Genomic DNA, 22,590 nt, shown 5'->3' on the forward strand with positions numbered 1-22,590 from the left:
TTTCTGCTCCTCCCTTGCATAAACTTTCCCGTCCCTGCGCCTGGCTCCGTGCGCGGACCCGGGAGCCCGCCGCGCTCCCCGCATTCCTGCCGCCCGCCCCGGCCCGGCCCCGGCCCCGGCCCCGGTCCGGTCCCGGTCCGGCCCCGGTCCCGGCACCCGCGGCCGGCCCAGCCCCTCCGGAGCACGGAGCAGGTAAGTGCTGGCCGGGAAGAGCCTCCCAACCCCCCTTCCTCCTCCTCCTCCTCCTCCTTCTCCTCCTCCTCCTCCTCCGGCGCCTCCTTCCTCCCGGCCCGCAGCCCTCCGGCTAAACTGAGCTCCGGCGGATGGTGGGGGGCGGTGGGGTCGCACCAGCCTCCCCCCCGCCGACAGCCGGTACCTCCCTCCCGGGGCTCCCCCGCCTCTCCCCCCCCGATGGGGGTGTGTGTGTGTGGGTGTCCCCAAGGTGTCCCCAAGGTGTCCCCAAGCCCTCCCGTCGGGTCCCCAGGCTCCCACCCCGTCGGGGCCCCGCTGCCTCCCCCTTCCCCGGCCCCTTGGCGGGTCCCCCCCCGGTGCGGCGCATCCCCGGGGTGCGCGGCGGGCTATAGGGTTACAAAGAGGCCTTGTGTACCCTATAGCCCATACGTCGGAGCGTGTAGGGCGCGGGCGCCAGGCGTTATAGAAAGCGCGAAACCCTCCCGCCTGCCTCCGGGCGCCGGGCGAAGCCCCCCCGGGAAACGGGGCCGGGGTTGGGGGGGTGGGGGTCCCCCGGGTGGGGGGTGGGGGCCACACGCGTGTCACGTTACATGTGTGTCACACGCATGTAGGGGATGACCATACGCTGACTGTATGCTAAACACTTTGTGCCTCGTCATAGGGGCGCATTGCTAACGAGGCAGCAATTAGATGTATAATTTTCAGCAGTGTGTCATCTTTATTATTATTATTATTTTATTTTTACACCCTCCTTGGGTTTGGGGTGGTTGTTTTTTTTTTTTCTCCTTCCCCGATCCCCCTTGGAAGGAAAATAAGGCCAAGCCCTCACAGTGCCGCCCGCCTCCGCCCCCCGAAACCGCTCAGGCCCTATGCAACATGTTTGGCCTGTAGCAGCTGAGAAAAAAAACCCCATATTTTGGGGAAAAAAACAACTGGAAATGGTACCAGAGGCCTTGCTGGGGCAGCGGGCACCCTGCAGCCCCCCATTGCTGTTGCGTGGCTGGCACAGAGTGTCAGGGGAAGAGGCGAGGGCAGAGGTTTTGGGGGGTTTTGGTGCTTTGCAGGGAGCCGGGGCGAGGCGGGCCAGGCGACCGTCCCACCGGCGAAGCGATAATCTCCGGTGTCAGGCGCGCCGGGGTATTTTGGGCTCCGGCGTCCTCTCTCCCCTCCTATCGCTTTACCCCGCGCGGGTACGTGCGCGCCGTGAGTCAGGGCTTTGGCACTGCCCAGCCACCCTGGGGGGCCCTGCCAGCGAGACTGCCACCCCCTGCTTGGTTTTAGGATGCTCGTGATGATGGGTGGAGAATTGGGTGATGCCCCCCCGCCATGCACCCGCTGTCCCTGGGGGCCTCCGTGGCCCCAGAACCCCTTCCCCACACCCGGCTTTCAGGGTGGATCATTTCCTCCATGGGATGGGAGGAAGAGGGTCCCCAAAGCAGATGGGGGACGAGGGCTTGCCAAGGTCACCCAACGGTGAAGCTGGGGGAGAAATGGGTGGGGGTGGTGGGCCTGGGACCCCACCGGCAGGGCAGGTGATGGTCACCGCAGCACTGCCCGAGTGGTGTTCCCAGCACTTCCCCATGGGAGAGGACAGGCATGAGTGTCCCATTGGGAGAAGGCGCTGGATTTGGCCCTGTTTGGGTTTGCAGGGCCAGCGATCCTGCAGGAAGGGGCTGGGAATGGGTTTGGGGTGAGCAGCTGCTCCATCCCAGCTGGGTGACATGGGGGGACGTTCTGGTCCCTGCGGGACCTCAGGCGCCCAGCTCCCTGTCCAGGGCGGGCACGCAGCTGGCACTGTGCTGGCTTTTCTAACAAAAATAACCCTTTGAAAGCGGCAGGCTCCGCGGCGGGCTCCAGCCGCCTTGCATAAGTGGCACCTGAGTATTTCAAGGACCCTCATCCCGACCGGGGCAACTACAGTGTCAGGGCTCAGCTCGGAGTGGGGGGATGCTTTGACTGGGGCATTTTGGGGAGCAAAGGGGCGCAGAGACGGACCCTCTAGCAGCCATCCCACCTCTAACGTCCCCCTCCTGCAAAGCAAAACCCCCTCCAGCCTCTACGTCCATCAATAAAAAGGACTTGCATCCATTTCCCGCGACGTAGGGTCACTATTTATCACGATACCAGGAACAGCATCTCCTTTTAATCACCATTTAATCCCCGTTTTAGCACCACCGAGCGGGTCGGGAGGCAATTCCTGGGGCCCCAGCACTGTGCCGAAGGAAGGAGCCTTTTCCCGGCGGTGTGTGAGCAGGTCACGGCTCTGGGGAGGTGGGGGTGGCAGTGGTAATCAGCTATAATTAATGTATTAAAAGGCGAGTAACCGTGCAGCTCCCGTCAAACACGCAGCGAGCACGGGGCCGGTGGCAGGTGAGCTCAGCGGTGGGAGTGGTGCGGGCATGCAGCGGCTGGAAAGGGGGAAATGGGCAATTTTGGGCTGTTTGCAGGGGGAAGAAATGTGTTTTCCTGCCTTAGTACCTCTTCTTCCGTCTGTGGGAGTGGAGGATGGAGGGAAAGAGAGGAGAATGGGCTGCAAAGCCCTAACCAAGGGTGCTGCCAGGATTTGTGTGGCAAGAGACATCCCGGGGCTCTTTGTGGGGTTGGGATCCCTCTGTCCGTCATCAGAGAGGATGGATGCTGTCCAATGTCCCATCTCTAGGAGCTTCTATCTCTTATTAAATCCTTGACAGCAATGACAAGGGCCTGGCCGGGCTCCCATGGTGTTTGCACCACCTTAGGAGCTGCTGGTGGATGGGATAATGCCAAATACCTTTGATTTTGGGAGCTCCCATCCCCAGATGATTTGCCAGATGGCCAGTCCGTGCTCCGAGCTTCTCAGCCATGCATCCGAGGTGTTATTTGGGGTCGGTGCCCGGGCCGGGAGTGTGCCGGGGGCCACAGTGGCCGAGCCCAGGCACCTGCGTGTTGCGGTCGGGGCAGGCACCTGAAGTGCGTGGGCGTTCGCTATTGCCACCGTCACGTGGAAGCTTATGAAATGTTTTTTTGGAGGGAGGGAGGGAAGGTAATGATGGGGTGAGCCGGCGGGGCTCTGCCCCGCGCCAGCCCGCAGCGGGCACGCGGCCCCCCCCCCCCGTGATAACGTGCGGCCGGATCCTGCTACGGGTCTGGACACGCCGCTACAACTCCCGGTGCTTTGGTTTTCCCCGCCTGTGAAATGGGAGCGAGGGGCCCTGGCAAAATCTTCTCGTGGTGCCGGATGGCCGTTTGCCTGACCGTGGCGGTGGGGAGAGGGGGGTCATGTGGTGCTGGGCGCAGTTTTGGGTTCCCCGTGCAGCTCGTTGCAGGGTTTTGTGGTGAGCACACGTGGCTGAGCCCTTCGGAGGTGACAGGCCTTGAACCCCATGGTCTCATCCCTGGGGGAGGCTGTTGGTAGCCCTGCGGGGACGGCATTTGCCTAGGGCTCTGTGTTGACACAGCCGACAGGATCCTGCGGGCAAAGGGTCCGGAGAAATGCAAGTGTCCAATTCCACAAAGTACATCCCGTCCTGGCGGTGCAAATCCTACCGGAGCGTGTCTGCTTACCTGGTCCCAAACGAATGCACCGCCCCGATGTCCCCAGCATCCCCTGTTACGTGCCATGAGACAGAGGTGGCACCAAAACCCACTGCTCACGCTGCTGTTGCCTTCCAGCTGGGCACGGGGTGTGTCACGAGATGTGCCGGGTCTCAGCTGGCTAAAGCTGACCCAGAGCTCATCATCGGCCATCCTCTTATGAGCCAGAGGCACAGAAGGTGACTTCAGTGCACTTCAGGGCTGTGCTTCACCCTGTAATAAATAACGCTGGGAAGTGCTTGCTTGCAGGTGGCTCACGGCTGGTGAGCGAGATGCGATGATGGAGGAGGCTGGTTTATCCCCTTCCCCCTCGCCGCTGGGGGAATCAGTACGGACCCAGAGCACGGGCTGGGAGAGCTCCCCCGGCTGCAGGGGGTGGCTGGGGATGGGATGGCAGAGCTGGAGCTAATTTTAGGAGGTGGGCAGAGCCTCCTGGGAAGCGGCCAGCCGGAGAGACATGTCACACCGTGGTGACCATGAGCATGGAGAGCGAGTGCTGGGGGTCCCCAGGTCTGAAGATGCTGCCGTGGGTCAAGGAGGTGGCCCTGCATCGGCAGCTCGGCTCTCCACCGCAGGGAAGAGCTGCGCCACTGCTGATTCCCCGGCTGCTGGAGGGGTGATGGATCCAGGGACACACACAGGGACGATGCCCTGGACGCCTGGACTCCCGGTTTGCATGACCCAGGATGTGGTTGAGCCTTTGTGCCTCAGTTTCCCCGTGGCCGTCTCGCCGGCGCTCCCCCCGGCGGGGTGCGGTGGAGGCAGGAGGGTTGGCCGGGCTCGGGGATCCTCGCCTGGGAGCGCCAAGCCTTATTATTTCTCCACGACTGTCTCCTCCTCGCTCCTCGTAAAATTAGATCCAGCTGTTCACAATAGCCACTAACTTCTCTCCGGAAGATGTTCAAAGTTTACAGACGCGGAGCGGCGCGGCGTGCGTGGAGGATGGGCTGCCGTTCCCATGCCAGCTCCTCGCCGCCCGCCCTTCCCCCAGAGGCAGCCAGCTCCAGCCTTTCCCCCCCCAACACCCCCCCCAGCTTAGACAATTCGGGTTTAGGAAAAAGCATACCCGCATGCAGACACGCGAGCCCCCAACCCAAACGAGTGTCGGGTTTTTATTAGCAGGAAGATCTGGGTGCTTTGTAGTCTCAAAGCAAAGGTCTGGGGTGCAAGACCCCGCTTTTTCCCTGCCCGGCTTCTTGTCCACGTGCTTGGCAGACAAGTCGGGCAGGGTGCTTGCTTGGGACTCGCTTGGTTCTTGCTTGATGCTCGCCAGCGCCTGTGGTCATGCGTGGCGTGTGTTTGGGCTCCGGCTCTCGCGTGGGGTGGCTCATGTGCCTCGTTTCCAGCCTTGCCCAGGCAGCATCGCAGAGCGGAGGGTCAGGGTCCAGCTCCGTGGTTTGGGCATCAGTGCACCGGGTGGGGGGCTAGCGTGCCGTGCCGGGCTCTCTGGCGCTCTTAGGCCACGCTTCTTGCTGGAGCTCCTTCTTTTACCAAGAATACCGCCTTCATGTATTTTTAGCAACTTTCCTCCCCGAGGATTCCAGAGCAATTTTTCAATCTGCAGGAGCAGGAGTCACTGTGCCCATTTCCAGCTCTCGGCTCGGGCAGCAACAAGAGGTGCTGGGAGAAGGCGATGCTCTGCCATGGGCACCCGGTGCGCTCCGGCACGCGGGAGGGTTTGCCTGCCGGCCCAGTCTGGGGTGATGGCACACAGTGAAATGGTGTTGGACTGAAATATCCCTTTTTGGGAATAGATGGCCAATGCGGTTTGTGCGGGGCAGCGCGTACCTGCTCATGCAGCTCCTGCATTAAACGCAGGACCTCAGCTTGGCGGCTGCCCCGAGCTTCGTGAACTCGTGGCAGGAGGGCAGGGAAGCGTGCCTCCTCGCAGCTGTGACAGTGGCCGAGTGGCATTGCCGTGTCACATTTTGCCCTGGCCTCTGGCAGCCAGGGATGTCTCTATGTCTCGGCCGGGACCTTCCACCACCTTGTGTCTCGGGTGCCTGGGTGGGGGGATCAGCTCTTGCATCCCCGCATCGTGCTGGGTTCCCCCTCTGGGTCGCTCAGCTAGGGAGCGTGGCGGTGCTGGCCCCGGGCTCCCGCGGGTGCCGCAGCGCGGGCAACGGGCGCAGCTGCTCCCCGGGCAGGGTTGGGTTTCGCGGGGGTGGAGGCGGCCGGGGGCGGGTGTGAAATGCATTGCAGCCTTCCTCCTCCTCCTCCTCGCCTGGCAGCCGGTGTCCCCTGGAAGACGCTTTCCCTGGCTCAGCTGCAATGGCTTAAAATGGGGTCAGCAGCACCCGAAACTGCTCCGTGGAGGCATTTCTCCTCCCAGGAGCGGGTCCAAGGGCAGGCAGGGTACCTGGCTTCCCCTCGGGACAAGCAGTGCTGGGAGTCCCAGGGAACGTGGGACATGGTGGATGCCCTGAGCTCCTCTACAGGGCATGTTCAGTGGGAGGCAACCCGGGATGGCTGTATTTTGTCATAGGAGCAAAGTGAATTCAATGGTCCCAGCGGGTGCCATGCCTGGCACTGGCTCTGTCACAAGCCACCAACGCTGGGGGTGTCACGGGACAGCTGTGATGGTGGCCTGTCCCTGGCAGGTGACTCCAACCCTGTTGTTTCCATCCAGCTCGTTTCATAATGCAGAGAGCAATTAATGCTGCAAAAGCTTTCTATTTATGCACTGCTGGGTGAAACGCCCCATCCTGGCAGGGCAGGGCGGCCCTAATTGGGCCAGGGAGGGAAGCCGGGTTATGGTGTCCGTCTGTCCCCTGCCCTCAGGTCTTGGGCCTGGAGGCTTGAGCAAAACCGGCTCAGGTCCTCCAGCAGCCAAAACCGAGCTCTGCTGCCCTGCCAGGGCCAGAGGAAGAGGAGGAGATGGAGGGGTTGGTTTGTACGCCCGTGGTTCTGCCGTTAAGAGGGAGCATCTCAGTGAGAGGGGCTGCTGGTGGGGCTCAGGGGGTTTGCTTGATCCCCTCTGTCCTCCCTGCCCAAATTTTCTCTGAGCAAATCACTCAAGTTCCCCTCTCCTTCACCCATGGCCCTTCGGGATGGAGGACTGAGCATCCCTCGGCCTCGTGCTGCTGAGTAAGGGCCAGCCACGTCCCTGCTGGGCAGGGGCTCGGGGCTTTGCTGCGAGCTGGGGGGTCCCTTTGGCTCCAGGGGTCCAGCTGGAGCAGGGGGCACATGCCCGGGGCAGCCCTAGCAGTGCTGCAGACCCCGGTGGGATGCTGCCACGTGGCCTCCTGTGGTTTCCCCGCTCCGATTGCTTCCTGAGCCGCCCGCCAAGCCGGAAGGGACAGGAAGCGATAGAAGGGAGGAAATTAGTTGGGCTGTCTCACGGAGAGCTGGCCTGGTGCATGGGGGCTTCTGCCACTGCCTGGGTCCCCAGCCCATGCTGGGGGTCCCGTTGGGGAGATGGCCAGTCCTCCCCGGCAGGGAGGTACAGACCTGGGTGGGAGGGAGCAGGGCGGCTGTCCTTCCCTTCCCGAGCCGGGGAATCCCTCACCGCAGCCCCAGAGCTGTTTGGAAGGGGAGAGCGATGTAAACAAACCTCCTTCCAGTGCCCTCCCTGCCGAGCCAGGTCTTGCTTGGCTGCTGCCGCCCGCCTCGATGGGTGCTGGTTGTTCCTGGGACAGCCACATGCTAACCGGGACGGTGTCCCTCGATGGATCTGGACAGGGACTGGGGCAGGACATGGGGCAGGGCATTCCCGAAGGGTCCCTGGGCGAACTGCTGGGGATACGGGGTTCCTGCAAAAAGCACTTGGCTATTGCAAGAAAAGTGCTGTAGGGTCATGCTTGGCAGAGCCGAGAGCATCCGGGCTCTGTGCACGGTGCTAGGGTTGGCAGCGGACAGGGCAGCATCTTCCCTGGTGTGTTGTGGCCTTGCTGGGGTCCCCTGAGAGCCCCAAGGTTTTTGGGTTTGCTTTAAAGGGCTTTCTGGAGCCAGTGGCTGTGTCGATGGTGCAGGCAGTGCTTCTCCCAGCCCTGATCCCAGCCGTGTTACAGGGTGGGCAGAGGTGGCCACAGGGACACTGTGCCCGGCCACTGCTCTCCTGCCCCAAACAAGGAGCACATTAATGAGCCCTGCCTACAAATGGATGCCTGCTGTCGGAGCCCCAACCATGTTCTTGCTGATCCCCTGATCCCTGATGCGCTGGGAGGATGCAGGGAGGAGCTGGGGTGCCCAGGAGCCTTGGCTTTGGGGTCCTGCAGAGCCTGCTGCGTGACAGAGCAGCCCCTCTCAGCATCCCTGCAGGAGAGCTGTCCCCAGGGACCTCACCGCAGTGGGGCCAGGGTGACTTCCCAGCCCCCTTCCTGAGCTGGCCCCGGTAGGGGGGGTGCATGCTCAGCACCAGGGAGGATGGGGGTTCCTTTCCCCCATCGCCCCCAGGGTGTGGGTGCCACCAGTCATGGTGATGGGGAGGGGGTGACAGTGGCCTTGCGCATCCCCCCGCCTGGGCAGGCGCAGCCGGCGGGGCGGCGGCACTTTGCCTGTGCCGGAGCGAGGCTGAGCACCGCTCTGTGCCGTGCCTGCCTGGGCTTGTTGGTGAACTTTTATCCTTTCGCCATGGGGTCTAGGTGCAGGGGGGGAGGGAGGAGGGCTGGATTGCCCCAGGCCCCTAGAATGGGGAGGCGGGATGGAGCTGGGATGCAGCCAGATCCCATTGCTCCCTTTGCAGGGTCTGGTGGGATGGGGGCCCCCCAGTGTACCCAGCATGGTGGGAGATCGTCCTGTGGGGTCCTGGTGCTGCGCCGATGTGGGTCAGAGGAGGCCCGGTATGGAGGAGACCTTGGGACCACTCTGCCCCACACCTTGTCCCCCCAGACGGTGTCAGCTGGGGACACGCTGTGCTGCAGGCCCCCTCGTGCAGTGGATGCCGATGGCCGTGCCCTGCTTCCCCGGAGGTTTGGGGGGGATGCTGTGACAATAGCCACCTCCCCCCAGTTTGCACAGGGTGAGAGAGCGGCAGCCGCAGGGGCTGTGCCCAGGGAGGGGTGACACCGCCACTGGCCATGAGACCAGCTGGGAGGGCAGTGGAGGAGCATGGTGAGAGGCATCGGTCCCTGTGCTGTGACGCTGGCCAAGGCAGGACTGGGCGGCGTGGTGGGGTGCTTGGCCGGGTGGGCAGCGGGGCATTGCCCCGCTGCTTTGGGCAGGCCTGAGTTCTTGGCTGTGTGTCCTGGTGCAGCCGGGACATGGGTTTGTGGCAGCATGGGGGCTGCCAGGACCATGCCTCGTGGTGTGCGAGATGGGGCAACACTTTTGGGGCTGAGCGCACTGGGGAAGAGGAACAGACCGTTCCCCCCAGCTTGGTGGCATGGGACAGGGATGGGGGCAGGGTGCTGCCCCCCACCTGGGGGCTTCATGGGGCTGATGGGCACCTCTGCCAACATCATGGCCCCGCAGCCTTTGGCTCTGAGCAGCGACATCCCTGTGCTCCCAGCCCTGAGGCCTCTCCCCCGCACACCTCCAGCTTGATTCCTATCGCAGCTGGTTGTGCTGGTCCCGGCAGCACCCCACTCCTGACCTCGGCACCCGTGTTTGGCCCCAGCAGGGTGCCCACTGCACTGCTCTGACCACAGCCACTGCCTCCAAAATATTCCCTTCCCCCTATCCACCACAAAACACCCATCTCCCAAGCACCTCTCCCTCCTTGCAACCCTCCTTTTTGCTTTTGCAGGGTTTAAAGAGGCTTCTTGTTGCCTTTCCAGGCTTTCCAGCCCCCAGCAGCTCTTGCCAAGTGGGCAGCTGCTTGCAGCCCTGCTGCCTGCACAAGCCCCGGGTCTCCCTCGTGCCCCCCACACATGGTGCCAGGGCCAAGCTCTGCGAGGCCGTGGGAACGCTGTCCCCATCTCAGCCTTGGCCTCACGGGGAGATAAGGGCGGCCCTGGCAACATCCTCCCCTGCCCGCTGTGGGCACCCATCCCACACCCGCTGGGGACCTCGCATGGTTGCAACCCCTCCCCAGCACGCCTTGGGCTGGTCGGTGGCACCCCGCAAAGGCAGGGTGCAGAGGGGTGAGTGAGCTGGGTGCGGGGGCTCCCTCCCGGCATGGGTGCCAGCGAGCATCCCCACTGCGAACCGGTGGTCCTGGGGTCCCCGAGTCCTGCAGAGGTGCCTGCACTGTGGGAGGGGGCTTCTCCCCCTGCTCCCTGGGGAGCAGCTGGGAGGCAGGAGCCGGTGACATGTTTTCTGGCAGGCCCAGTCCCCTCCCTGCCCGGAGCAGGTCTGGCCGGCGGTCCGTCCGCAGGCCGTCCAGCCATGCCGGTTTCCTAATTGCTCCTGTTGTTGGTGTTTTGTAAGGGCTGGGTGGAGCACGGCGCTTGGCCGTGCCTTGCGTCAGAGCGGTGCCTTGCACCCTCCCTCCAGGAAATCCAATGTCTTGGCCTGGCCAAAAGCAGGTTCGGTGGAGGAGGAGGAGGAGCTGCTTCCTCACACCTTGGCTGGGGCCCCAGCATCACCCTCCCTCCTCTCCCGGCTTCCCCGAAAAGGCTGGGCTGGGGTTTCCCTGCCGGGGGCGCGGGGGGGGGGGGGAGCAGTGTGGTGGGAGGGGGCTGGGGGTGATGGGGGAGCTGCTGGGGAAGGGGGAGACGTGTGCCGCAGGCAGGGTGTTGCGGGCAGCCGGCACCCTGCCTGTGCGTGCAGTGCCTGGCATGGGGACGATGACCCAGGGCACTGCTCATGCTGCTTGTTCCAGGATCCTGCCTGCAGTGGTGCAGCCAGCCCTATAGATTTGCTCTCAGCCCTATAGCTTCGTTCTTGGCCCTATAGCTTTGCCTTTGGCTCCAAAAACACTCATCAGTTGGGGAGGGCAGGGGGTCTGGTGGGTCCCCGCAAAGCCACCCCCAGGCATCAGCTCTTGGGACTTTCCCCTCTTGGGGTGAGCTGATGGCTGTGCCGTGGTGCTGCGGGGTCCTGGGACGCTGCTGGGTCCCAGGCTGGCACAGGGCTGCGGGGTCCCAGGCCACTGTGGGCTCTGGGTCACTGCATGACTGTGGGGTCTGGGGGCTGCGGGGTCTCAGGCTGCTGTGATGTAGCTGGGGGGTCTCTGGTTCCCCTGTGTCTGGGGGTCCTGGTCTGCTGGGGGGTCTTGGGCTGCCATGGTGCAGCCAGGGCTCAAGCACCCGGCCGAGGCAGCCGCACACCCCGTCGTAGGCGCCACACTGGGACGGAGCCCTGATGCGTTCACTAGGCTGCGGAGGGGGGGAGGGGGGGGGTCCCCGCCAGGGCCGTCCCCACGTGCCACCCTCGCCGTCCCTACCCAGCGCCTTGTCCTGGTGTCCCCCCGCCCTCCCATTTCCTACACCCGCTCAGTTTGGACAACACATCCCTCCCGGGGGCTGCCCCCGTGGAGCACCCCAGCAGCGGGCACAACTGGGATGCTGTGGGACTCGGGGTGTCGTGGGACTCAGGGTGTCGTGGAACTCGGGCTGCTGCGGGACTCGGGGTGCTGCGGGCTCGTCCGGCACCGCTGCCGCCATCCCTCCCTTGGCCGGCTGGCTCGATCCTACAATCCAGTTCTCCTTATTTGGCCACAGTGCTCGGCAAGAGGGGGAGCAGCGGGCGGGGGGGACGGCGGGCAGGGGCGGGCGGCGCGGACCGGAGGGGCTGACATCACATCACGGCGAGGGAGAGGGAGATGGGGGGGGGAGAAGTTTCTTTTTTTATAAAAGGGAAAAAAAAAAAAAAAGGCCTTGCAGCACGCTTGAGCCAGCGGGCTGCTGCAGTTCCTTTAAAAGGAGATGTCTGCGCCGGAGACCTTTGTACACTCCCAGCCCGTCCGGGAAGCGCGGCGGCGCAGGAGACACCTCTCCGCTCCCACCGCCGGCAGCTGCCGCCAAACATGTTATTGCAAAACACTGTGCCGGGAGCCTGGCAAAGGGAGGAGGAGGAGGAGGAGGGTTGAAGGCTCCCCGGCATCACCCGCCAGCCGGGGAGTGCCCAGGGCCCTGGCTGAGCATCCTCGGGGCAGGGGGCCTCTCCCGGTGCCAGGGGTAGGGCTGCCGGAGGGCTCTGGCCACCTGGTTCCCATTAGCAGGGTCTGGCTTGGAGCCGCCCAGCGTCTCCCTTCAAATCCCAGCTTTGCCTTTGCCAGGCGCTGCGGAGCGGGGATTTTTGGGGCTGGGGATAGTTATGGGGCCGGCTTGCCCGAGGAGGCGGCCGGGCGGCAGTGGCTACTGGTGCGGGGTTGGGGCTCACAGGCTGCGGGGCTGCTGCTGCCCCATCCCGAGGTGTCACCCACGGGCACCGTGGGCCCAAGCTTCTCATACGGATAATGCTGCATCCAGGCTGATTCCTTCCCAAAACTTATTTGGGTGGGCCCTGGGTGGTCACCTGTGGCTTGGATTTGGGGGTACTCATGGAAATCATGGCTCTGCTCCCAAGGATAGCCTGTTTGTGTCTCTGATGCCCCACACCGGGATGCTGCCCTGAGCCCTGGGTGCGAGTGGGGACAGGGCGAGCACCGGGAACAGAGCTGGGACTATGCTCTCACTGCAGCTCCATACCCCCAGCAAGGTTCTCTAGGTCTAAAGGGCATCCCCTGTGTCCCAGCAGGTTGTCGTGTGTCCGTGGGGGCTCGGGGTCGGAGCCCAGAGCAGCCAGCACCATAGCGTCCAACAGCTGGAACGCCAGCGGCAGCCCCGGGGAGGGGCGGGAAGATGGCCAGGACGGCATGGACAAGAGTCTGGACAATGATGCCGAGGGCGTGTGGAGTCCGGACATCGAGCAGAGCTTCCAGGAGGCGCTGGCGATCTATCCCCCCTGCGGCCGGCGGAAAATCATCCTCTCGGATGAGGGCAAGATGTACGGTGAGTGATGGGGGCTGGATGGAGGCAGCGGGCAGGGCACCGCACCGCCGGCCAGGACGGGGTGGCCGGGCGTGAAGCAAAACCTCCTGTCCCAAACCCACACCCGGGCATCACCCTCGAGCACCCCCCAACCCCGAAAGCAGCTTCCCCAGCTGCATTGTGGAGCTGGACCAGGGAGGTGGCAGTGACCCACGTCCCCTCCCTCCGCGCTGGCTCTCCCTCCCGCTCCCTTCCTCTGCCCTGCCGGACCGACTGGTTTGGTGAAGCCTTCGGGGAGCGGGTGCGGGCAGGGAGCGGGCGCAGGACTGCGGGGCCAGCGCCAGCCCTCCTGCTCCCCTGTGCCTCTGCATCGGCCCCCAAACCTTCCCCAACTATACTGCGTGGTGGGGAGCACCCGGTGGCAAGGGCCACCCACCCACCCCGAGCCACTGGCACCCCGCTCAGCTTTCGGTGACTTTGTCGGCAGCACTGGGGCTGGTCAGCCCCACTGGTGCGATGAGTTTTGAGGGGCCTCAGCCTAGTTTCTGTTGTCTGTCTTGGTGGCTCTCTACAACAGGGAGGAAGAGGATGGCTGATGCAGGCAGGGGTTGATACTGCCACAGGGCGCATAGTGCCACCAAAGAGCAGTGGAAGGTGCCATGGTGTCCCCATCCCTGCTGGCGTAGGGACTGGTTCCTCCTCCCCTCCGCCTCCCATGATGTCACTCCCAGGGCTGGTGACCTCAGAGCTGGGGATGGGTTGCTACGTTACTGTCACCCCGTGGTGATGAAGGGATGAGGGACAAGCATCTCCATCACCAGCCTCCAAAATACACACGCCTGGGATGCCACCGTCACCGTCAGTGGCTCACCCGCTGCCAGCAGAGAGGGACAAAGGGGGCAAGGCTTTGTGGCGAGCACTGTGCCACTGTCCCCGACCCCATGCCAGCTCCGTGTGCCACCCTGCTTGCCGGGGACCCCAACCCAGGGCGTTGGGGCTGGCAGCCGAGTGGGAGCACAGGGCTTCCCAAGCGGGTGCATTTTTTGGATTTCTCCCGGAATAGCTGAAGTGCCGCCGGGAGCCTGGCCTTGCACAGCGCGCCGAGCCCCGACCGGTTTTTCCAGCCTTTCGGAGACATCTGGCAGCTGCTTAAAGAGGCAGCGGCTCCCGCCGGCTGCCTTTCATCTCCCCCCACCCTCCCCAGTATCTCCCCACCGGGATCCCCGGGACCCCCAGTCGGAGGTGCCGCGGTTACCAGGACCCCCAGGGTCACCGGCGGTACAGGCAATGCTGGCATCCGCCATAAAGGTGTGCCAGTGCCGTTACACCCCACCACCCAGCTCTTTTTGGGGGGTTCCGTGGGATGCCCACGGCCACGCCAGCCCGTGCCCCACCGATGCCAGTGGTGCGGGGGCGGCGAAGGGGCCGGGCAAGCGCTGCGTGCCCTGGGAGCAGGTGGGAGCCGGGGGGCCGGGCCGGGCACGCTGGCCCTGGCTCTCGCTCGCTGCCCGCCAGGTTATTTTTAACCCAGCCTGTCCAGCTGGTTCACGTGGTGGTGTCAGGGGAGAGGAATTTGGGGAATGTGGTAATTTGGAGGAGTACGTGCCCTCTCAGAGGGAATGGCACGGTTCTGGGTGAATCATGGGGGACAGGGACGGGGCGCGCGGGCACGGGGACGGCTGCGGGGAGGCTGCGAGGGTGCAGCCTGGGGCGGTGGCCGGGATGTGGGCCAAGGCAGGATGGGTGCAGGAGATGCTCGGTGCTGGGTGCTGGGCACTGGGTGCTGGGCACTGGGTGCTGGGCTGGCACTGCCCCACAGGGGAATGTGAAGGCACCCGCATTTATTTCCCAGATTTATCTCCCAAGGGCTGGGTATGGGGAGGGAGGGGATGGGACTTGGGAGTAGGTGTGCAAAGGACGATGCTGCAGCACTCGGTGAAGGTGTACCCCCGTGCTGGGGCTCGGCACTGGCGTCCCCTCCACCCATACCCCTTGGCAGCACCCTGTTGTAGGCATCATCTCACCTAGGCTTAAAAGAACACCCTGGCCCTCATTAGGTGCTAACGAGGCTAAGGAGCCAGCGCAGGCTGGGGATGGCAGGAGGGATGGGACCCATGCTCGGTGCTTTGGGGGAGCACAGGGGTGCCACCCTGGCCATGCAAGGGGTGCCCTCATTTCCAGGGGTGCAGGGACCCACGGTGGCCCTGGCTGCCAACCCAGCAGCTCCTGCCCCGCGTGGGCACCCCAAGGCGCAGCCGTCCCCGCACAGCACCTGGCCCTGTCTGTTCCCATGTGTGTGTCCCCCCCCCACCCGGGAGCGCCCAGTTGCTTCGGGGCTGGGAGGGGGCTGGCCAGGGTGGAAGGGGCGGGGGAATATATTTTTTTTAGAGAGATTTTTTTTTTTTTTAAAGCCGAAACCCGCTCCAAGGGCATTTCGACAAGTTCCAACCGCGACCATCTGGTCCATTAAAATAAATCTGGCGTGCCTGGCCGCCCCCGTGCACGGGGGGCGCGGCGGCGGGGGGGCCGGGGCTGGGGCCGGGAGAAGAAAGCTCCCAGCTGCTCTGACGTTTGAACGTAGATTGGCCACAGCTGGCCCCTAAAATGTGGCGCAAAAGCAACTTCTGCTTCAAATTAGACCCAGGACGTTAGGAAATACTGGTGGAAAGGCCAGCACGGCTTGCAAATGGGAAGCGGGGTGCCAGGGGGGCACCCCAGGATCCCTGTGGGAAAGGCTGGGGGGAGCGGGTTGATCGGCTTCCCTGGGGGTGCTCCAGTTGGGATGTTTTTTGCGGGGGGCGGGGGGGGTGGTCCGTGGTTGCCTGAATTTGGGGACACCACTGTGGCAGGGGTCCCTGGTGGCTGTCACCCCCACTCTGAGCCCCCTGTGTCTGGAAGCTGCTCAACCCAGTGGGGTGGGGGCCACACGGCCTGCTGGCCTGGTGGGGGGCTGGCCACCGCCGTGTCCCCTCAGGCCACCCCGATGTCCCCTCGGGCCGGACAGCTGTCATGGCAGCGCCATCTCCTGGCAGTGCCTCCCTCATTAAGGACCAGCCTCATTAAGGACCAGCATCACCAGGATGGGGTGGGGGTTGGAGGTGCCTTTTGGGGCTCATGCCCCTGGCCCCCCCGTTTCCCCGGGGCTGACCCCTTGGCTCTGCCGGCAGGTCGTAACGAACTGATAGCCCGGTACATCAAGCTGCGGACGGGGAAGACGAGGACGAGGAAGCAGGTGAGGCCGTCGCTCTGCTTTTTTAACTTGGGAGGGCTGGTGGGAAGCGGGAGGGGGGTGCCAGGTAAGCCCGGGGGGTGTCCGGCTGCATCGCCTGTCCTCTGTGTCTCCTCCTGGAGCCACTGTTAATGCCAGCAGGACCCTCATCCTCTGCGAGGAGCTTCGTCTGTGAGCACAAACACCCTGGGGCTGGTCAGTCCCAGCCTGATCCAGGGGGATGCCCTGAAATTCGAGGTAAAGGGGCAGGCAGCACCCAGGCCCCCCTGCCTGGCTGGGGTCACCCCACGGTTGGCAGGAGCCCCTGAAATTTCCATCCAAGCAGCCTGTGTGTCTGTTTGCATCTCTCTCTGCTGCTCCACCTGGATCTGGAGACCGTTCCCACCTCTGCCCTTTGCCAGGGCGTCACGGTGCTTGTGCCAGACGCCACGGTGAAGACCCCACCAAAGCCCTGGGGCTGAGAGCAAGCCACCCCCATCCCAGCCAGGGGGCGGGCTGTGCGGGTCTGTGGCGGCCCGGAGGTACTGCAGAGCCCTTGCCCCAACCTCGCTGTCCTGCAAGGTTAGATGCCAGGGCAGGCGGTGCGCAGGAAGGGATGCTGGCAGCACAGGGAGGATGCAGTGGTCCTCCTTTGCCTGCAGTGTGTGGGCAGGGTGACATCCATCCCAGCTGCGAGCCCTCGCTGCATCCTCGTGCCAGAGACCCAACCTGTCTGAGGGCCCGACTGCCGCAGCCCTCGATGGGACATGTCCGTTTGTCACGCGTCTGGTGGCTCTTCCCTCCCCTCCGTGGTGCTGCCTGTACTGGCAGAGCTGGTGGCCCAGGATGCTGGGGAGCAGGTGCTTCTCCCACCTCAGGGAGGTGGGAGGGTTTGGGGCATGGGGACACTTATGTTGGGGCTGCCCTGTGCCACGAGTCCCTGCAAGGGAGGGACGCTGGTCCCCAGGCTCTAGTGGGGACATCCTCCAGGACTGCTGCTGGAGGGAGAGGGACCAGAGTCCGGCCACGGTCCTTGTGTTCAGACCAGTGCTGAGTGGTGATTTATTTCTGGTTTAAAGCCTTAACTGGACCCCCTGGGCCACCCCTCCATGGGGGAAGGATGAGGCACTCAGCAAAACCGATTCTCCAGGGGACACTTGGAGGCACAGGGGAGAGTGCGTGTGGCATTGTCCCCTCTGTGCACTTGTGTCCTGGACAGCCTGATGTCCCTTCTTGGACAGCCAGGCACTGGTGGGAGAAGACTCTTGCCAAAATCAGCCCTGGTACCCCATGGGTACAGGGACCCCCACTCTGCCTGGGGCCCAGAGCAGGCACCCCAGCCATCCTGCGCCTTTCCTGCCTGTGTATCAGCCCCATTTCTTTGGATCTTGCTGGACACAAAAAAAGAGCTCTCTTCTCACCTTTCCCACCTGCAAAATCAGCAGAAGCCCTGGGGGAATGAGCCGATCTCTCCTGGATCTCCCTTGGGACCGGCAGTCCTGCTGCAGCCCCGCCTGGGGTAACCCAGGGGCACCCCAAACCAGCTGGGCTGTATCCTCAGTACTGTGTGCAAGCAGCAGATCACTGTGCTCACAGGGGCTAGGGGGGTCAGTCTGTCTGGGAAACCCCGAGAAACGGTAAACACAGACCCCCCCCAGCTGCAGCAGCTTCACCCCGAGGAGCTTCACCCCACACAAACCAGCATCAATCAGCATAACGCTGGGGTCCCCCCCCAGTTTTCCTCCCTCCAGCTCGCAGCAGGAGCAGGACGCACAGCATCTCCAGGAGCATCACCCCAGCAGCCCCGCACGCTCCCCTCCTCCGCGCTCCCTTCCCCAGGGACAAGATCCCACCTTGCAGGGGGAACATATCTTCATGCTGTCTGTATTTTCCTTTCTGAATGGCGTGGCGGGCGCTAGGTGTCCAGCCACATACAGGTTCTAGCTCGGAAGAAGGTGCGGGAGTACCAGGTTGGCATCAAGGTACGTTGGCGCCCTTGCCCAGGTGTCCGCGGCGGTGTCTCTGTGAGCATGGGCAGCCCCTCTTCTTCCTCCTCCTTTCCTCTGGTTGACGGCTCTGCTGTTCCCCCTCTCCTTCTGCTCTCTCTCTGCAGGTCTCTAGCCACTTGCAGGTTCTTGCCCGACGGAAATCTCGGGAGATTCAGTCCAAGCTGAAGGTACGCGTCCCCCCCCGCCCCGCCTGGCCCCCCCGCCCGCTGACGACTAACGCACTCAGCTCTGCGGTGTGCCGCTTGCTTTCTTTTATACCTCTCTTTTTTGGTGGTTTTATTTTTCTTCCCCCTCCCTTGGCTCCTGGGACCAGATGGGTTTAGTGGCATCATTGTGGGATGCTTGGAGAGAAGTGCAAGGGGGAGGTCCAGCTCAAAGGCTGGGTGGGGACACCAGAGCCTTTCCCTCTCCCCCAGGAGGGTGAATTTAGGTGCCAAATCCCCTCCTTTCACCCAGGCAAGGACTCAGCCATGGGGAAATGGGGGTTTAAACCCTCCTCCGATGGTGCATGAGGGCTGCCCCTCTTTTGGGCCATCAGGGCTTCTCCCAGGAGTGGAAGGACCACCCCAGAGCATATGGCAAGGCAAAGTGAGGTTCAAGCAAGGGGTGCAGAGGGCCCCGCCCCACAGCTGAGACCTGGCCCTGCTCATGACGAGTGCCAGTGGGATGTGGGCAGAAGCAGGGGGATCCCGGGGGTCCCTGCAGGCTGCCTGCCTGGTGGTTTGTGATGTACCAGGGTCCGAGTACAGCCCAGGTGGCACCTCAGGGATGTGGGGGGCAGCGGGCCTGGATGGGGCCGTGCTGCTGGGGAGGGGGCACTGCAGTGCCAGGGCAGCCCGTGGTTCCAGGGCCCAAGGGAGCCGGGCGAGGAAAAACTGGATCATCCTCTCTTCTCTGGTTGGCTTTTCTTTCCTTCCTTCCTCCTAACTGGAGCCCGACTAACCTGTCCGTAACTGTTCCCACCGAGCTTCGTGGCGGTGGTGGGGAGGGTGATGATGGGGGGGGCGGTGGGCAGGACTCGAGGCATCACCGAAGAACCGAGCCCTGCTCAGGTTGGACGCACACGGTGCAAGGTGGGGGACGGAGCGGTCCCCACTGCACAGCTGCCTGTCGGGGTCAGCCGGCTCCCAGCTGGGCTGTGCAGCCCAGGGTGCTCGTGGGTTAATCCCTGCACCATCACACTGGGGAACATCTCCTTGGGCAGGACCCAGGGGGGGACCTGCTGCCTTGCCGAGGCTGTGGGAGCCCAGAAAAACCTTTTAGCCCCATGCTGTGACCACAGGGTCCCAAAAGGATTGCCAGCTCCCCATGTCCCCATCCCCCTGTCCCGGGTGCTGTGTCCAAGTCTCTAGCACTGAGGCTGGCAGCAGGGGCCACCGTCAGAGCTGGCTCTGGCATTTTTGTCCCCAAAGCTTTAATGAGCCCCAGCTCATGCTGCCGGGGAGCCCGCCAAGCCATGCACTCGAAAGCCCTTCAGCAGGGACCCTGGTGCCCCATGAGCGGGGTGCCAGGAGGGCTCCCACACCCCAGTGGGTTTGGTTTGCTGGGAAAAGCCAGGAGAGGGCACCCAAAACTGTTATGGGAGACTCCTCTGGGCTTGTGCAGTCTTAAACCCAGCTCCCAACTCCAAGAGGGGCAGCCAGGGAGGGCAGGGACAGCAACAGCAGAAGCCTTTGCACAAAACTAAAATAAAATTAAATCAAATCAAGTGGGCTTTCCTTGCTGCACAGCACCGGGCAAGGGGGAGTCAGAGGCAGGAGTGACCCCAGGGATACAGGGATGGAGGCCAGCGTCCGTGGCTGCACTCTCCATCCCCAGTCACACTGCCTGCAGGAATCTGGCAGGGAGCGGCTGGGGCAGAGATCCCCCTAAGCAATACGCCATGGATGCAAAACATCCTTTCCCAGCCATACTTGGAGGCAAAGCCCAGCACAGGCAGCCCTCTGCCCTCACCCAGCGCTTGTCCTGTTGAATGGAAACTCCCTTCTGTGAGCAGTATATGTATATATTTTTAAGCTGCAGTCATGTGCGTGTTAGTGCTGCTGGCATGTGGCTGCATGCCCACACTCCTGCCCTGCCGCAGGTGAAAATAAGTGAAGCGATTGATCCCTGAGGAAGGTTCAGAGGGAAAACAGAGGGTGTGTGGTGGGACCAGCACGCACATGTCCTGGCGGTGCAGCTGGAGGAGGAGTCCTGCCCCGGGCAAGACCTCAGAGCCCTCTGCTCCTGCCCTGTGTACCCCTGAGACCTGTGAAGCAAAAGGGAAAAGGGAAAATAAATGGTTTCCTATATAAATGCACAGATGGAATAGGGGGGCTGTGCCCAGGGTCTTCCTTGCGGAGTCGGGTGCAGGTGCCCTTGCCAAGCAGGGCAGGAGCTAGGCGGCTCTTCCTTTCCATACCCTGACTGCAAGTGCTGGGGGCTGCTGAGGAGGTTGTAAAGGCTGTAAAAGATATAAAAAGCCAACAAAGGTGCAGGCCTGGCCAGTCACAGCAACCCCCTAATATAGTGGGGGGGGCTTTATCATCCTATTGCTGGCAGGCTTAAGCCCAGGCTTCAGTGCCCACCATGTGCATCCCCTGGTGAGCAGCCAGGTCGAGGGGGTTCGCTCCGCAAATCAGGCTGCGGTGATGAGCCGGGGTGAGGGATACACAGCTTGGGGTGCGGAGGTGGGGTGCACACGGTGCCCACAGGCTCCCACAACTATCTAACCTTTTTTTTTTTTCCTTTCTTTTGTGGACAGGCCATGAACTTGGTAAGTTGAGCTTCAGTTTGTGATGCCTTTTGTTCCCCATTGACCTCTCCCGCAGAGGGGCTAAACCCTTTGCGTCCCCTGGGGAGTGAAGACACTTTCCAGACCCTGCAGCTCCTGCCCAGGGGACATAAGGATGTAAGGAAGAAATGTTTTACAGTGAGGGTGGTGAAACCCTGGCCCATGTTGCCTAGCGAGATTGTGGAGGCCCCGTCCCGAGAGACGTTCAAGGCCAGGTTGGACGGGGCTCTGAGCAACCTGTTCTAGTTTAAGATGTCCCTGCTCACTGCAGGGGGTTTGGGCTAGATGACCTCTAAAGGTCCCTTCCAACCCAAACCATTCTGTGATTCAATGACATTTGCAAGCTTAAAGCAGCATTAATTAACATGGGTGCATTTGGGGAGGGGGGCATCCACCCGCCCTCGTCCCTAGGCCAGGCTGTTCAACCATCTCCGTGCTTTGCAAAACCTGCCGGGCACACTCAGACTGGGGGGTCTCAGCCTGCCCATGTGACCTCCATCTCCCTCCTGTCCCCTTGTCCTCTTCCAGGACCAGGTCTCGAAGGATAAGGCTCTGCAGAGCATGGCTTCCATGTCCTCCGCGCAGATCGTGTCGGCCAGCGTCCTACAGAACAAGCTCAGCCCCCCTCCTCCTCTTCCTCAGGCCGTCTTCTCTGCTGCCCCCAGGGTGAGGACAGTCCCGTGCCCTCCCCGTATGGGGATGCCCCGGGGTGGGGGTGGGGGCACGGATCCCCATGCACGACCTGCACAGGGGATGGGGGGGATGTTTGGTGGCCCCTTAGTCGTAGCGGCAATGCAAGGAGGGTGTCGGGGGCTCCCTGTGGTTTGCAGCAGGTGGGGAGGGGAATTTGGCGGGGAGGGGACAGAAGCCCCTGACTCTTCCTTGTACTGTTCCCCCAGTTTTGGAGTGGGCCTATCCCAGGACAGCCTGGACCCTCTCAGGAGTAAGTACAAGACCCCACTGCTGTGCTGGGCAGGACCCCGCTTAGCAAGGGGCTGGGGTGACCTGGGCTTCATTAACCTAATGGCACTCTCTGTTTTCCAGCATTAAACCGTTTGCACAACCAGCTTACCCCATCCAGCCACCCATGCCTCCATCACTAGCCAGTAAGTGCTGTCCTTGTCCCCTTGCAGGGGACCCTGCACCACCCCTGCTAGGTCCTATTTGTCACCTCTCCTGTGCCACCCTCCCACCTGCGGTCCCTTCCCCGGCCCTGCCGGGGGAAAAACCTGGGTTTAAACCCATCCAGAAGCCCCACGGTGAGCCGGACACCACCACTCCCGGCTGTGTCCCCCCCGTCCCCTTCCACCCAGGGGTGGGATCAGCACATCCTGTGTTTTGGCCGCCCAGTGGGAATAGCCCCATGCTGGGAGATAGGGGAGGGTGGGGGATGCGGTAAGGACAGCAGTGCCGTGGCAGTGCAGGGGGGGCTCACCCCGGCTCACGGCTGCCCCCCCACACCCCGTGCCCTCCCCAGGTTATGAGCCCTTGGCTCCGCTCCCACCAGCCGCCTCGGCCGTGCCCGTCTGGCAGGACCGCACCATCGCCTCCACCAAGCTCCGGCTCCTCGAGTACTCCGCCTTCATGGAGGTGCCGCGGGACGCCGAAACGGTAACGGTCCCCTCCGTGTCCCCACCACCTGGGTGGAATGGCGCCCATCCCTGTGCTTGGTGGCATCTTGTCCTTTCATCTGACCTCTCGTTTTAATTTCCCCGCCCCGGTCCTTACAGTACAGCAAACACCTCTTTGTGCACATCGGCCAGACGAACCCCTCGTACAGCGATCCGCTGCTGGAGGCTGTGGACATCCGCCAGATCTATGACAAGTTCCCCGAGAAGAAAGGTGGCCTCAAGGAGCTCTATGAGCGTGGGCCCCAGAACTCCTTCTTCCTCGTCAAATTTTGGGTACGATGCTGGGAGGGGAAGGATGGGGAGGGTTGTCCTTGAGCCACGGGCTTGTTGCAGGTTGGGCAACCCACCGGCCGAGCGGGAGCATCCTGAGCAGCTCCATAAGCCAGTGACCCCTGTGCCCATCAAGCGC

General features: G+C 63.0%; 1 protein-coding gene across 7 annotated transcripts in view; it reads left to right on the forward strand.

Moving 5' to 3' along the window:
* TEAD3 (TEA domain transcription factor 3) overlaps nucleotides 1–22,590 on the forward strand; it is a 26,428-nt gene continuing 3,838 nt past the window's right edge. Inside the window, exons 1-11 of one of the 7 annotated variants that reach the window (XM_075115595.1) lie at nucleotides 1–192; nucleotides 12,325–12,581; nucleotides 15,728–15,792; nucleotides 17,688–17,750; nucleotides 17,882–17,944; nucleotides 20,521–20,532; nucleotides 21,079–21,216; nucleotides 21,450–21,493; nucleotides 21,595–21,656; nucleotides 22,028–22,161; nucleotides 22,281–22,454. In XM_075115595.1, the coding sequence (XP_074971696.1) occupies nucleotides 12,446–12,581; nucleotides 15,728–15,792; nucleotides 17,688–17,750; nucleotides 17,882–17,944; nucleotides 20,521–20,532; nucleotides 21,079–21,216; nucleotides 21,450–21,493; nucleotides 21,595–21,656; nucleotides 22,028–22,161; nucleotides 22,281–22,454 (891 nt within the window). In that variant the 5' untranslated portion in view covers nucleotides 1–192; nucleotides 12,325–12,445. Of the gene's footprint in view, nucleotides 193–7,120; nucleotides 7,208–11,651; nucleotides 11,766–12,324; nucleotides 12,582–15,727; nucleotides 15,793–17,687; nucleotides 17,751–17,881; nucleotides 17,945–20,520; nucleotides 20,533–21,078; nucleotides 21,217–21,449; nucleotides 21,494–21,594; nucleotides 21,657–22,027; nucleotides 22,162–22,280; nucleotides 22,455–22,590 lie in introns of those variants that run through there. The other 6 variants (XM_075115596.1, XM_075115592.1, XM_075115599.1 and 3 more) reach the window with 6 other exon arrangements.

Source organism: Phalacrocorax aristotelis, chromosome 21 (assembly GCF_949628215.1).
Source record: "Phalacrocorax aristotelis chromosome 21, bGulAri2.1, whole genome shotgun sequence".
Classification (NCBI taxonomy): domain Eukaryota; kingdom Metazoa; phylum Chordata; class Aves; order Suliformes; family Phalacrocoracidae; genus Phalacrocorax; species Phalacrocorax aristotelis.